Source organism: Endocarpon pusillum, assembly GCF_000464535.1.
Source record: "Endocarpon pusillum Z07020 unplaced genomic scaffold C711795, whole genome shotgun sequence".
Lineage (NCBI taxonomy): Eukaryota > Fungi > Ascomycota > Eurotiomycetes > Verrucariales > Verrucariaceae > Endocarpon > Endocarpon pusillum.
Genome location: NW_006913551.1, coordinates 61863 through 78034, shown reverse-complemented (window position 1 = coordinate 78034; position 16172 = coordinate 61863). Strand labels below are relative to the sequence as shown.

Sequence of the window (16172 nt, the reverse complement as noted above, 5' to 3'; positions counted from 1 at the left end):
TCTTGATAAGCGCTAAAGCAGATTAGTTATCTCTTAAGAGGTTCGTAGTCTATTAGCTTTCTCCTAAGTATTGTAAGAACCCTATATCCCGGAGTAATTAAGTAAGCCAGATTGCTTGTTTTGAACAAGTTAACATACTGATATACTCAGCCTCTGTTGTTAATATGGCCACAGATTATTGCTTTCGGCTCAGCCATGATACTGCTCCCCCTGCAAGGATAAAGACGCTGCTAATTATAAACTTTTGATCTACCTTGTTACTAGCATAGTCTGCATTAGAATATTTTATTAAAGACAGAGTTTCTAGTCTATATTAGATTCTCATATCCTTTGTTAAGCACAAATATTTTAAAAGATACTTTATTACAGATTTATAACGCTTTATTAGATTTAATATAAATTAGGCGAGTTTTATTATTATAAATATAATATCTAGTCTTGTATTTAATATTATATATATAATGCTTCTAACATACTTCTAGTATTAGCTTATATTTACTTGTTTGTCCTTATCTAATAGTAAGGCTAGAGCATTATATTTATTAATTAGTATCTTAACTAGTCTATGCTTGCCTTCTTTTATTTAAAGTTCTAACATTATTTTCTTAATATAAGTTAACTAGTCTAGATATAAAGTCCTTTGCTAGCGATTATAAGTTACTCTTATATTAAGGATCCTTTTAATCTCCCCTAGATCTTTAATCTTAAAGATATAAGCAAAGTTCTTCTTAAATTTAATTATATTAAAGAGTTATTAAGAAACAATTACTAGGTTATCTACCTAAGTGCTGATGATTATTCCTTTGTCGTTTATAAAGATACACAGGTCAGAAAAAGATAATTTAAAGCCAAGTTTTAACAGGCTAGTTACTATATAATTGTACTAATCCCTAGCGGCTTGTTTCAGACTATATAAGTTTTTTAATATGTGCAGAGCCATCTTATTTAGTATATTAACTCTATTAAGGGGTGACATATATATTATCTCTATGTTAGTGGATTCTGTAAATGTATTATTAACATCTATCTAGTAGCATTCTAAGTTCTCTACTACTATAATTACTAATAATACTCTTAAGGAGTTTATATACATTATTAAGGCAAAGGTTTCTTTATAATTAATATTATATCTTTATAAGAAACCTTAAGCTACAAGTCTGGCTTTAAATTAATCTACTCTCTTGTTCTCTGTATACTTAACATTAAATACTTATTTGCTTATAATAATGTTAGATCCTGTAAAAGAGACAACTTGCTTTTAAGTCTTGTTTGCTTATAATACTGTAAGTTCTCGCTTAATTATATTAGTCTAGTTTATGTTAAAAATAAGATCTAAGATTGCCTATTTATACATTGTTAGAATCAGGATCTTCTACTAACGTACTATATATACTCTTGTAATCTTTTAATTTTATAGTTTGTAATACTTATTATTATTATTATTTTGACTTTACTTGCTTATTACTTATAGTCCTGTCTTAGTAAGTCTATTTATTTATTATTAAAGACTTAGTTTTGTAGCATCTTTTTCTGTTTTTATTATAATAATCTCCTTATCTTTCTAATTATTTAGCATTAAAAGAACTTTAATTAATATCTTAATAAGTGTCTTTATTAATAAATTAATTTCCTTTACTATTAGTATAAGAGATACCTAATTAGTTAAGTTAACTATACATGATATAGCCAGATTTAGTTTAGCATCTTGATTAGTAATAGGCTTCTTTTGAGGTCGTCTTTGTAATATACAATTTAGTAAGGAATTAGGGGTCCCTCTTATACAAAGATTAATAGTTTTACCCTTCTAGAATTTATTAAATGTTACAACTAAGGAACAAGTTATATATCTAAGATCTAGCGTGTAGATACGAAACTGCTTTATTATATTCTCTTTGTATCTTACAAATACTCTTATACAGCTATAGTCTATTAGCTATTAAGGGTCTGTTTAAGTTCTCTAATATTGTTACTTCAGATCGTATTACCCATGACTTCCTAGAATGGTTATCAATAACCTCTAGGAAGTATTGGGCGCCGCTGAGTGCAGTTGGAAAGGGGCTATAGATATTAATTAATACAAGATTAAGAAGGTTAGCCTTACGCTAGGAAACTTGAGTATTTGTTTAGTTTCTCATCTTAGTCAGATTACACACTTTACAAATGTCTATCTTACTTAGCTTATAGATGGCTTTCTGCAATATAGTAACCTTATACAGGTCACAAAGCTTCTTCTCTCCTATATAAGCAAACCTTTTATGCTATAGTTTGTATTAGTTCTTTATAGTACCTTCTTTAAAGATTATTTGTTAGTTATAGTTACTAGTATCTTTATTCTCTTATTAACTATAGTTAATAAGTAGTTATACAAGTGTTTAGTATGCTTACTACTAACTATAATTATTAGAGGGCGCAAGAAGGGCATTACAGACTATAGTCTATATAGCTTAAGCAGGATATATAGTCTTTGTAGCTTTAGGACTTATTTAATTAATAATATAAAGCCATCTTAGTCTTATATATATAGTGCCTTTTTGTCAAAACTGCTAGAAAGCCTAGATTTATATAATAAAGAACTAGAGAGAAGGCTAGCACTTAGACTAGGTATATATAATATATTTGACAGGGTTATTACTCCTTCTTTTATATGTATTTAAGCATATTCTGCCTCTTTAATACGTAACTTTAAGTTTGTCACTGCCATCCCTTTGATTCTTCTCAGGGGTCCTCTAAAGAGAGAAAGCTAGTTAGTTATATAGTTAGATGTACTAATGTTAGCAATCCACTTAGGGGTCTTACAGGTTAGCTTTTCTGATGCCGCAAGATAGACTTCTGCTCTGCCTTTAGAGTTAGAAGAGAAGTCTTTTGTACTTGTGCTCTCTTCCTTAACTACTCTCGCCTTCGGCTTATTCCTCTTGTGTTAGCTTGCTTGAGCTCTGTTGACGATCTCCCTGATCTCTTTTATATGCTCTTTAATATAAGATAGACTTCTGCTCTGCCTTTAGAGTTAGAAGAGAAGTCTTTTGTACTTGTGCTCTCTTCCTTAACTACTCTCGCCTTCGGCTTATTCCTCTTGTGTTAGCTTGCTTGAGCTCTGTTGACGATCTCCCTGATCTCTTTTATATGCTCTTTAATATAAGGGCAGTTCCGCTATTTATGATTTCCTTAATAGGCAAAACATTTCAGCTGTTGTGGTAAGTGTTCTCAAGGTAAGGTTATGTCTTCTTAAGAGTAGAAGTAGTGTTTATGCATTATAGATCTTTGGGATGATTGTCGGCTAGAGGATGACTGGAACCTTATTAATAAATAATAATATTGCTTAAAGATAACAAGAGTGTTGTTCAGTAAGGATTCTTTCTTAAGGAGTCATTTTAGTGGTCTTTCGAAGTGGCTAGTCGACCATCTACTATCGATGGCTTTCAATTCAGCATGCTTGCTGATATGATATCGACGCTCAGATAACAAGCCTTGCACCATACGAACGACTGCTTCTTGCGGAATCGTATCAAAGCATGATTTCACGTCCATCTTCACGAAGTAGAGCTTTTCAGTGCTTGTCTGGACCATATTTATTGATAGTCTTGTCTTTGTGTATTTCTTTCTTAGTGTGTTTTATGCTTCCTTTACTAATATGTATTTTTTTATAAGCTCCTGATCTCTCTCTCTAATGCAGATATAGATAATATATCATGCCTTTATATCTAGCTTCTTTGCCTTCTTAATAAGTACTTTAGCATGTACTAATACTAGCCAGATTTCTTCTGCTTAAAAGTAGAAGATAAGGAGTTTAAATTATTATTTGTGATTAGCATATATAAGGATTAGTACTAGTCGTTTTTTTATTATAATATTATCTATTTCAATAGTAAAATAAGATAATAATTAGTATAGAATTAAATTAATTAAGATAAAAAGAATATATACTTTAATTGTCATAGACTTTTGAGCAAAGAAGAAATATATTAGTTAATTATTATTATACTTAGTTAATCCTAACAGGATTAATTAACTTATAAGCTGCAATAAGCTGATTTCTGAGTCTTAGGATAAACTGTAACGCGATTAACATCTCTACTCTTAAATCCACAGACTTGTAATTCTGTAGCCCTAGAGTATTCAACTCGCTCACGTTCCACAATTGAGTATGACATGACTGTACCTCGCCACAGGAGTAGCAGCTTGCTTAGTAATCTCAATTGGGCCTTCACTTATCGTTGATGTCTATAGCTGTTCTGCACTGGGCTCATAACCTGTTGAACGGGTATACGGATTAGGAACAGCTATCAACACTATCAACGGTCACAACTTGCATGCAGAGTGAGATTATAGTGCATCTGCACGTTAAGTGCAGATCCTGCTAGCGCACGGATCACGTGGTATTTCCTGTGCTGGTGGCACAGGAAATCCTGTACTATACCTGATTAGGCATAACCTGATCAGGCAATATTTGGCTGTACATGTATAGCCAAATAGTACAGACTATAGTCTGCTGATCAGCATGTATTCTTAACAGAATATACCTTAAATCACTCTTTTTAAAGCTAATAAAATTCTTATAAAGTATTAAAGAACTAAAAAAACATATCTATAAGTTAAAAGTATATTTATTCTAAAGAATCTGAATAATTTAATCAAATAAAAAAAGACTATATAATAATAATTAAGTAAAAGATTAAAAAAAAAAGTATTATAAAAACTAAGTCATTAGACTTAATACGTTATAAAAAAAGCAATAAGATTAATTATATTATATAAATTAGTTAGAAGGCTAAAAAAATGTCTAAAGAACATAAATATATAAAAAATAATTAATTTTTTTGTATTATAGTAGTGTATAATAATTATAAAGTTGTGGTATAAAAAAAAGTAGGCGGGTTGCTTGTATAAGCGGGCTGCTTGTGAACCACGTTATAACTTTGTAACTATAAGTCTATAATAAGAGTCTATCTAGATATTATTAAGTAATAATAAAAGAGGTAAGGTGTAAGTCTTTGCTTTAAGGACTAGGATAAGTGGGGGGGGGGGTAGAAAAATTAGGCCTGTAGCCGTAGTATGTTCTGTCGAGTAGTGTACTGGCTATAGTTCTCATTTATTTCGCTATTTCGTGCTGTGCCAAGAGCGACACCAATTGTTTCGATGGGCCTCGGTCCTGAAGGCCCGTTTCGCAGCTTACTCAGCCTAGATTGCCAATTGGATTTCACTGTAGAATCACTGCTGGTGCGTTACCTCTTTAGAGAGATTAATATTATCTCTTGTGCCACTGGATTGGACTCCTTCCTGAAATGGATTGGTGTTCCCAGTGATTTAGTAAAACAATCATGCATCACTCTAATTTCAAACATGTTATCATAGAAGTAATACCATTCGGTAGCCCTTGAGATAAAGACCATTTTAACATTTTGAAGTTCCGGAAAATCCCCTTTCCAAAATTCTATCCATTCGAGGAGGGATTCCAATTCAGGTGACGCAAGGGATATTCCGTTTTGGAAAGTCGCAAGTGTGTTCCTTGTCAATGCCAGAAGTCGCGTGCCTAGCTCCGCTTGAAACAATCCTCTGAACAGAAGTGACTCGTAATTCCTTGCGCTTGAGGTAAGTCGTGCATTGTAACGTGCTGGCATCTTTCTCGGAATCTAGACCAGGACATTCCGCGCCTTCTCCGCTGCCTGGTCCATGTCAGAGAATATGATGAGTCGCTCCAGCCTCCACTGCGTAGCAAGGGTAAATAGATGTAAAGATGCCTTCTTTCGAGAGAAGTAAGAGGAGAAATCCAAGGTATGCGTATCTCTAGAGACAATCGGTCACCGAAAGCTGGGAGGCTCTTCAAGGCATTCATGCGCCTACCGGGCTTATGTACATAACTATGTAACTACCCCCTAACTACTGAATTACTATCTTAGAAGGTTCATCCCATGATATCTCTGTTCTGTCCGATTAACAAACTACTCTGCATCTAAGATCAATACGCCTCTTGTGTAAATGATTACACGATGGTGTTATCGGTTACGACAAGGTTTTCAAGCGCTTTTGTCACAAATACAAAATGGACCCCCTGGAAATGATGCAGCTAAACAGATTGCATGCTTCTTAATGCTCAGATCCGCTTAAAGGGAGAGGCTTGGTCCTGGATCTTCTGGCGAAGCTCCGGTACCATGTCCTCAAACGCTGCCGATGCCGCCACACCAGCTGGCCTCAAGCAGGGCTCCGCTGTAGCTGGACGGCCGCCGGTAATCGCCACCCCATGGACACCCATGGTGATATAGTCGGCAAACTGGGCGCCAAAGGCGATGTGCTTTTCCTCTTTTGTGTCGTAGATATCACTGACTGTTAGCTGCCTGCCTTCTTCATTCTTGGTGCCCGCAGGGATTTGTATCTTCAACCGCAGGCCCTGCTGTTTGTCAATATCGCCGCGCTGAAACGTGAATGTTCCTTCCGGAATGTCTTGTAAAGATTCACCGTCTCCAGTCGGGTCAAGCTTGAAGTTGCTGGTGTCAAATTCGTGCATGTAAAGCCCAACCGGGTCCGCAATGGAGACGGAAGCCCCGGTAAGAGCAAGCTGATTGATCTTGAACCCGATCTAAATGGTAATGGTAAGCAGCGGAAATTTGGCAGTGCCATTCTGACAGGTACTTACACGGGGGTCTGAGTTTCGGTCGGGATCGCCATACCTCGAACATCGGATCAACTGGTCTGACTCGGTGACCGGTTGGCCCGTACTACGTGATTTGCGAAGGACAGTAGCTTGCGCGGCGATGTCAATTTCGGCTCCTAATGTGTTTGCGTCTTGGACCAGATGGGTTATCGTGCCGGTGGTGGTGGATGAGTTGTATTTGTTGTTAGGGTTGTAGATCCACTTCTGTTGATTGTTGGGGTCTTTGCGATCAACACTAAAGAATTGTCTCTTGTTCACGCCATCAAGAAGAGGAGAGTTCAGTTGGTAGATGTTAGATACAAGAGTATCTCTCTGATCAGACCCCAAGAACTGCCAGTACTGCAACAAAGTCAGCATCGCCAATAGTCGTAAATGGAGTGGGCAACAAACTTCTGGACCTTCACAGGTGAATGTCACGCTTATGATGTTGTTATCGTTGTCGCGAATGAGAGACCACTCGAGGTATTCATCCTGGACGTCTCGACTAGAGTCGGCGGCCTTCCAACGCCTTTCATCATTATTACCAAACCGAATGGCGATCTAGGACGCGTGAATCAATGCCGCACCAAAGATTATCTGTCAATTACCCTGTTTGGAAACCCGTTCCACACAATATTGACACCTGCCTGGTCTACGTCATACGCGGTGACGGTGCCGTTGAAGAACTGGGTTAGAGGTGTCCGGCCCTGATGATTACCCTCGATCTCATCGTTCATCCATTGAGATATGAATTCCCGAGACCAGGTTGATCGGTTAGCCGGTGTAAGCTCGTCGAGGTTGCCCGGAGCAGAGAACTCGGCGATGGTCGAAGCGTTTACTGACATGTTGCCAGCAGGTCCAGGTCTATGGTAAGGTGGTATAAATGGGACTGCTGCCAGCCGGTGAAAGGGTTCAACCAAGAAGGGGACAGAGCCCTGACCAAAGGCTGATGGACGGCTGTTTTGAGGCACTAGAATGATGATTGAAGTGGTAGAGGACGAGCACTTTGGTCATGCCATGGCGGAGAAGACAACAAATATAGGCAATGTAGTACACGGTCCCCACAACCCGGAACCACACAGTCGTGTAGCATGCATCAGCCTGCAACTGCCCCGCTTCCAGCAGAGTGGTGTTTGAAGGGTCTGGAGAGGTCTGCGCCAGATGCAGCCAGGAATGAGACGGATTGGTGAGCTGAATACGTTATCTTGCCGATAAGGCATTATTCTACAAGTCAGCTACGTGCAGTCAGCAAGCTTGTGTGAGCAGTGCGGCTGAAGGTGGCCCAATTCCAAGGTCGAGAAGAGGGCGGAGTGCTACTTACAGGTTCTAGACCAGGCAATACATAGCACTAGTAGGTGGCCTGAGGTATTGTTAGTCTGGTGCTAGGAGCATTGAGTTTTAGTTACGGTGACAAGGTGCATTAATTCGTTACTGTAATGCTTGTTCTTAGTACACATAATCCGATCGGTTTAACCATTAGTTACATCCCACTTCTTTTGAGAATAGCTGCTTTGTACTGATCATTTTTACCGTGGTACAGGCAAAGAATCTAGCCCTGAACTAACAATGCTGCAGGCCTGCCGTAGTACTTTGTAGTATCATGGGTACTTCATAAGTTTCTGGTCTCACACGTGTCTTTCCATGGTTGGGCGCCAAGCTGATTCGTGCGTTACCGTTTCAATACAAACTCACCGCTCTACCTATTTCTTTCGTCCAGAGTAGTTTTGGTTGAATTCTCTCATACGACCGATTGACAGAGGATATATCTACATGAAAAATGCTTATACAGAGTAGTATTGTTGGTGGGTGGACGGAGAAGAAGGTAGAGTTATTGCCAAGAGCTTCAATCACTAGTGTAATACATGGCCCCACTAAAAAAGTATGCCAGACTCGGAGTGCATTTGTCCCACCTCAGCTCTGCACTCGAGCAAGCTTCAAGCGGCAGTGGCGCCCGTCTATTCTTTGATGATATCCCTGTGTATCTCATCATTTCTCCAAGTAGAGAAAAGCTGCGAAAAGAACAGTCGCCTGGATCTGCTGATTTCATGTCCAGCTGTGTCTCTACTATCAAGGTTTTCTGCAGCAAGTTCCATTTGTTCTTGTTTAAGGCTGAAGGACTTGGGCCAGCCACAAAATGGCCTCCACTGACCTGTGGTACCGCCGCTTCAAACGGTCGGATGAAGATGACGAGGATCTGCTAGCTGATACGGCCTTTCGAGAGGCCAATTTCAAGGATTTCTTCGGGCAATGGCTACAGAGGGGTCAAAACGCAAATGTCAATAGCTTTGACGAGATTATGATGGAGTTTTGGAGTATGCCACATCGCAGAAATCTATCTTTGCCCTCACGGTTATTGGATCTAATATGCCCGGATTTTAGAGGATTCGCAGGAAACCCCGCCGAAAAACTCGTTTAACATCTTCTGTGCTGCAGATGGAGGGTTTATCCAGTGGGTCCCAGAGAAGAGCAGCTGGCTCAGCCAAGAAGTTCGGTTTGTTGCATTCATCTCGAGTGATGACCAGCCTTTCCAAGACCGGAGCGATAAGTCGTGGACTCTATGCATTGTTGGGTCAAGTGCTCTGAAAAGCACAACAGCTTTTCTCCAGGTCGCCAGTTGGGATACGAAAACATTTCGATTCTACGAAGTACGTTAAGCTGCCCCTCCTGATCACCGTCCCTTACAGTAGCTCTTCCAGCGGAATCCCGTTCAGAACAATCAATTCCAAACACCTGATGGCTACAACCGTATTGGCTGGATCTTTCAGGGGATGTCTACAAATGCCTTCGAGCAAGAGACTGCCTACCTCGGCCCCTGGAATGGTCATGTCAATGGAGCTCTAGTAATGAAGGAGCTGCATAAGTGAGTGCACTACAACAGTACGAAAACGACACGGTTGACCCTCAATCTCAGACCATGGCTACACTGGATCACCGACAATAATAATTTCGTGACAAGGTTGTCCGACAAGAATCAGGAGGATTTCTTGGCCGCTCCCTACCTAACTGATCAATCCGCTAAAACGATCTTCTCCGGAGTTTCCAGCGCAGAAAGTATGGAGATAATCGTTGAAAACGGCGTGAGCAAGTGGTACAATCAGCGCAGGGCCATGGATTTCCTGGATTCAGCCAAGAAGCCGCTGAATCGTCCTTCGAATGTAAAGAGATGGATGTCTCATCTTCTTCTCACTACTACAACAAACATCGTGCCCGCTTCGTCACTTAATGAGCAATCCTTCGCGCCTGCTAACCACTTCTATGACGAGGAGATGTTAAGTCAGTATTCCAAGACGGGTCTTATGGTGAGGGACATTCTAGACCACTTGCGAGCGCCAATATTGACCACGACCTAGGAAGGAATTGATATTCCCGATTTCCTCTTCAGGCCAACAGACTATGACAAAGCTTCCCAGAAGCTAGGGCTCGCCTTGTTGCAAGATGTCGAAGGACCTGCTCCGCCAGGGTATACCCTTTTAAGTCTGCCAGAGGGTACTCTAGGGGGTGGTAAGATTACTGGCTCATACGATACCACTGCCTTTATAGAATTGCAGACAGGTGAAGGTGAGGGTGGCATGTTTACCATTCTTCAGCCTTCCTACGAAGACGCACAGGGAGTGCTCAAGATGCAGAGTATCAAACCCGGAATCGGTCTAGTCAGCGCCGCAACCTTCAACGCGTTGATGATGGTGGATTTCTGGAATCCAATCTACTCGTGGCGGCGAGGAGTGCTGATGCAATATCTCCCGGAGCAGACCTCGTATGACTCTGCGAGTAAAACATATGATCTGGAAAGCCAGCTTATTGCTAACGTGAAGAAGTCTCATTCCTTCAAAAGTGGAGACACTGAGAGCCCTGAACATCAGTTCATATCTCTGTTAGATGTGAAGCTGGAAGATATGAGATCCAGGATCAAGAGATACTTCGACAACGTTGTAACTCGGTTGAACACCCTCGATGGCATGATCGACTACCTGACTTTGGCCGAGTCTCGACGAAGGATATTTCGACCCGTCCCCTTGAATGAATTTGGCCCAACTTTGCCATACGCCGTAAAATACGGTCACGAGCAAGGAGCACGGTTCGAGATGACGGAGAACGGAGAGATCCAACCTATGGATGCACGAGGTTTGCGCTTTTTCTACAAACTGACAGGTACGCAGGGTAAAGGGTCGCTGGCCGGGTTCGATCCCAGCATCATTCCGGAGGCCGACGACGCTGCAACCGATGAGCCAACGATGCTTACTAGTGTGGCTATAATGGATTCTTCTATGTCTCATACTCCGGCATTCATGCCGCACAAGAAGAGCCTCTGCCCATTCAGGCGGGCGCACGCTGCAGAGAGGGGCAACAGCAATATTTCCCTGCACAATCTGCCAGGCCCAGGGCCTACACATGACGATGACGGCTGCCACTAGTTCGCCGTGCAGAACATTACTGACGACTAGATCGATATGATCGAAGTTGAATGTTCCAGTTGAAATCTCACACGAGGAGAGGCTGGGCAGAGCAAGAACGCCAACATTGCAGTAGGCCGACAAGCTCGACTGCTACCAGCATTCCCGTGCGGAAGAAGAAGCAAGTTCATACAGTGCAACAGATTTGAAGCAACTGGCAAAGAACACTGTCGCTTAATCGTTGTTGCGATTGTTATGTATCGTTCTCAACTTTCTTATTAATAAAAACAACATTGAAATAAATTATTAGTCATTCATTAATTAACAACTGGTGATAAATATGTTACAATTGAAATAGGAATAGTTAAGGAGAGGAAAAAAGAGAAAGTCTTTTTCTGAATTGTGCATATTCTGCGTATTCTGTGCGCATTTTGTGCGTTCTGTAGATTTTGATGGTGTACGCCTTGGCGAGTCTGTGCAGCCTTGGCACCCTAAAGATTTTACTAATTCCACAAAGGCAGATGCAGAGTAACTTTATCCAATTAGATTGCTAATCCTCACAGGCCGCATCCTAAGCTTACAGCACTTTCAGCCAATTATTCGAGCTTGGCGGTAGTCTCACATTAGAGAGATGATTTCAATAGATTTCATCCGAAGTAGTTCACATTTCAAGACATCGAAAAGATTTCCGCGACCCCTAGTCCTGGTCTGTTCGGAGCGTCCAGACCAAGTTCCTCACCGGCCACGACCCGAAGCCTCCTGGGCTCGGATTTGAGTTGGGGACAAGTGGACCAGGGCAATTCCTAGAAGTTGGAGGATGATGAGGCTTGGCCCAGCCGGGGGGGCGGCTGGGCCGGAGGGATAAAATACTCGACTGTTCTCACCCTGTCCAATTCACCGTTTTTAAACAATACCAATAAAACCATTCTACGTTGAGATGTTTGAATACCTCTAATTGGATTATGAGAAATAATTAAGTAATTTAATGCTGTAAGACTTTTGGATTCTAATTATATTTTATTCTTTCAAGTAATTAAGAGTTAATCATTATTAGCATTTATTATACTAACTAACTAGTATTTAGAAGTATATATCCATTTCTGTTTGTGTGAACCTGTAATTTTAAATGGGTTGATCAACAAGAACAGTCAAGAATTTTGGCCCCTTCCTTTGCCCCAAACTGCGAGCTGGCCAGGTTCGAAACTACAACCAGAGAAAATGATGCAGGGGCGGTTAAGACAGATCACAACGTGACCCTGGTTGGGGATTCGGCCCATATGTCTTTTTACTCTGCTTGATGGAGCCCTAACCGCTCGAGACCTGAATTGTAAAAGCAGAAACCAACGAGCGAGAGCCGACCGCAGTGCAGGACCGTCGAAGTCCTTTTCTCATTGGCTCTGTTACGAGGACGGATGGTCAAGGTGGGAAGATTATTTATTCATATTCACTTTAACCCATTTCGTAAGCGCTCATTGCGCCCGAGGCGTCCCAAACCCCCAGCCCGACTTGGAGTCCAAATTAACCCCTATGATATTTTGAGCTAGGGGACTGGTCAGAAAGTTTGGGTTTCAGTGAGAGAAAGGTTCTTGCACTTCATATCTAGTCACTCACAAGTAGACTCGAAAATTATATTTCCATTCATTTTATTCCACGCAACTGACCACACCATAACATATTTCCAAGATTTTCAAACCATCTATTACCGATGTCGAACTCAACACTTCCTAAGAGCCTGTCTAATTCTTTCAATTGAATTGGGAATCACGATAGATATCAGCATTATCAGCCAACATTACTCAGAGCAGCTCTGGTCTCCCAGCATTCCCACATTCACTCAGCACCAGAGCATCCCCCTTCCTGAATTAGCCGGCAAGTCGCCGTCATGGATAACATTGAGTGCTTTGAGAGAGTTGGAGAGTTGTGCAAGTTTCCCGAAAAGCTGGAATCCAACAACGCTATTGCCGGACTCGCTGTTGGTTACTCAAGAAAATGATTGAGATAACCTATTGATTTCTTCTTAGGTCTTAATCCCTCTTGTTTCCATCTCGTCTGCCTGCATTATAGGTACCTTTTTCGCAATCGGCCGGCGCTACTACAATCTCAAGTGAGTAGAAAGCTCGTTTTAATATCTCTGTGGACTATGATTATTATCTTACTCGTTATCAGGGAGAGAGGATTTGACGAGGCTGATTCGGTGTTATCAACTATAACTCTCGCGCTCAGTGATATCCAACTTGCCAATAGCATTGCGTTTTCCATGTCAGCGATACTTCTACAACGAATCCGCAGTCTCTCTGCATATCACTATGACATGGCCTGTAACCTTGGACTTGCAGCCGCCTTTACTTCAGCCGGAACGATGTTCTCTCCTGTTTTTTCGCTCAAAAATAAATGGAAAAGTGCAGCACGCTTCCTTCTCCTTCTCCTATCACTTAGTCTTCTAGGTCATCTTCTAAAAAAACGATATGACAGAAATGACATTTTCCCAGGGAGAACTCCATCGAGCGACACACATAACGTCTCCTCATTAGTGGTACAGGTTTCATGTTTCTTCAATACAGAAATTCCTGAAGAGTGCAGTTTCAGTACAGATCGGCACGCTATACCTTTCTTATCAGATGTATTTGCTCTCATACCTCTGATTTTGATCATTTCCATCGGTTTTGGCAACCAAATGGAATGGGTCGAGTCTCGCAATGGGGTAGCTCGATTTCAGCCACAAAATCCATTCAAGTCCGGCATTGAGATAAACGAATACAAAAGAAAATTCTCAAAAAGAAGACTATTAGGAGAGCTGATGCCAGTCTTCTTGTCAGCTGTTTGGACGACAATCGCATTATGGCAGTGTTTCGATTTACGATGGTGGATGAATACCTCCGGGTGGTTAAAGGACGACAACGAGCGCGTTGTCGACTCCTTCGGCGCATTATTCTCCTTCTTCTCGTTGCTATCGCTTACTCTCGTTCTTGCCTCATCCTTTGATGGTAAGTGTGTCTTCGAGCCTTCTTCTCTTCCGTAAAGTCCTGCTAATAATCGTCTTTCGAGTAGCATTACATGAAAACAAGCAAAGACGAAGGGAAAACGTGGTTGAACAAAGACTAGCTCAAAACCCTCCGCAGCTCGACAGACCAGTTCCTAATCCCGACGATGAGCTTTTCATTGATGACGCTTACCCATTGGAACCCATGATCGCATTTGCTGAGGACGTAAATAGACGTTTTCGCTAGAAACATAGAATTCAATAAAGATACTGCCAAGTATTGTGCGTCCCAAAAGTGTTGCAATTAATTGCAACACTTTTGGGACGCACAATAAATGGGCGGTAGATTTTTAGCCAAGTACGCGGGGTCAGATGAGACGTCAATGGGATTATCCTGTCAGCAAACAGAAACTGTTCCTCCTGGTGAACCAAAAGGTGTTACCACCCCTGGCAACCAAGTCTTTCCAGAAATTCAATGGGGGATTGGCCCATTGGAATTCACACTTCATTTCCTCTGTTTCAACATACTTCCACAGTTCCCCTCTCAATTCAATTCTTTCCCCTCTCAACCACCCGAGCTAATCAATTAGAAGAAACCACTGGATGCCAAGGAGGAATCACTTGAAGTGAAGGATTGCTTTGTTCACAAGAGTCAGCAGTGCTTGAAGTCCTTAAGGTCCTCTCCTTCCTCGAGAGTTTCTTCTTTCCGTCTTGTCCTTAGTTCAGTTCGCTTCGCTCATAGAGACCCTATGACGCGCTCAGGTGGCCCGTATCAATAATATCAATTTAACGTCTTGTTTGAATTTCAGGAACACTATCTCCCGGCCAGGTAATAGTTTGGCACACTCTTGACGCCAAAAATTATTGGCACCCAAAAATGATGAATAGGCGATGGCTCATCTGACCGCAGGGTATCCTTCCAGTCAGAAGAGTGCCTACACAGTAAGAGTAGGGGCAGCTGTGTATCCATGATTCTTAGTGCTAAGAGTGTACCAAACTCTTGCCTGCGCGTGGGACAATGGAAAGGAACTCCATCACCATGCCGGCAATGCCGAATGAACAGTCATTAAAGGTCGAGGGAACTAGGGACGTGATCTTCGAGGGAGGGGACGTTTTCGGAACTCGATTGTTTTGAAGGATGTTATGAATAACGGAACGACAGAACTAGACGGAGTGACGGAAAGAGCGGCCACAGATCACATGACCACATGGTGCAATGGGTGCCAAAAGCGGCCACAGAGACTCCCGAAATCGAGAGTTAGGTTATAATTTCGCAGCTAAATTCGCAGTACCGTACAGCCAATTTGTTGAGCCAATTTGTTCAGCCAATTTGTTCAGCCAATTTGTTCAGCCAATTTGTACAGCCAATTTGTACAGCCAACATGTACCTATTTCTACGCACGCAGCTCCTTAACAGATAATACAACTTACTTTCTACGATCTACGGAGCAGTCCAGACAACCACCCTCTGACTCTGTAGTGAGGCTGGAGATCCTTGTAACAGGACCCGTCATTGAATTGATGATATACGTCCGCTACCGCAGTCGCTTATCTAGAAGGCTTGCTCGCCGTGCTCAAACCCATCTACTCTCCTCTAACTACTCGTCCTGCAAGGTTTATCCCCCATTGTTTGGTGGCGTACCAGTCATGTAATCTTTCGCTGCGATGCAAGGCCCCAAGGACTCTAAGCCCTATCTCGAGCTTTCTTGCCGACGTGTGTATACCAGTGTTATCGCGGTGCATGGACTTTATAGCCTGCCACAGAAAAGTTAAACACCTCCATTGAGCCGATAAGACCTTCAGACGGACTGTGAGGAAGAGATGCTGGACTCGATTGTTAGCAGCTGTATAGCGGGCGTGGGTGGTGAATACTTGGTCACTCGCACCAGGTGACTGATAACAAACGCGGCATTGAGAGGGTGAGGGCGAGGTAAGCTCGACACATTCTCGTAGTAGAGGTACAGCACGCATCTGGCGGGATCTCTGTTGTATGAGTGGTAAATGAAATCGTACTGCTCATAGATAATAGTGCACGACCTAAAGTGATAGAATACGACCAAGACTTTCAGCAGACTAAACCCGTTTGATAAATAGCAATGCCCAGAGTATTCCCCTGAGCACAAGTGTTTCCTCACACAAACACATATATTTTATTATTTTGCTGCTAGAGTAACTT

The 16172-nt window shown here is 41.7% G+C and overlaps 2 protein-coding genes across 2 annotated transcripts; one reads left to right on the top strand and one right to left on the bottom strand.

The window, feature by feature from the left end:
* Positions 1 to 6088: 6088 nt before the first annotated feature.
* On the bottom strand, positions 6089 to 7470 carry EPUS_06963 (uncharacterized protein; the record flags this gene model as incomplete). Its single annotated transcript, XM_007788075.1, has 4 exons — positions 6089 to 6571; positions 6629 to 6985; positions 7037 to 7186; positions 7234 to 7470. 4 exons carry the CDS (start codon positions 7468 to 7470, stop codon positions 6089 to 6091), a joined length of 1227 nt encoding a protein of 408 aa, XP_007786265.1.
* A 1289-nt stretch (positions 7471 to 8759) lies between these two features.
* EPUS_06962 (uncharacterized protein) lies at positions 8760 to 11037 on the top strand (the record flags this gene model as incomplete). Its single annotated transcript, XM_007788074.1, has 5 exons — positions 8760 to 8937; positions 9005 to 9270; positions 9322 to 9485; positions 9537 to 9924; positions 9976 to 11037. 5 exons carry the CDS (start codon positions 8760 to 8762, stop codon positions 11035 to 11037), a joined length of 2058 nt encoding a protein of 685 aa, XP_007786264.1.
* Positions 11038 to 16172: the final 5135 nt, after the last annotated feature.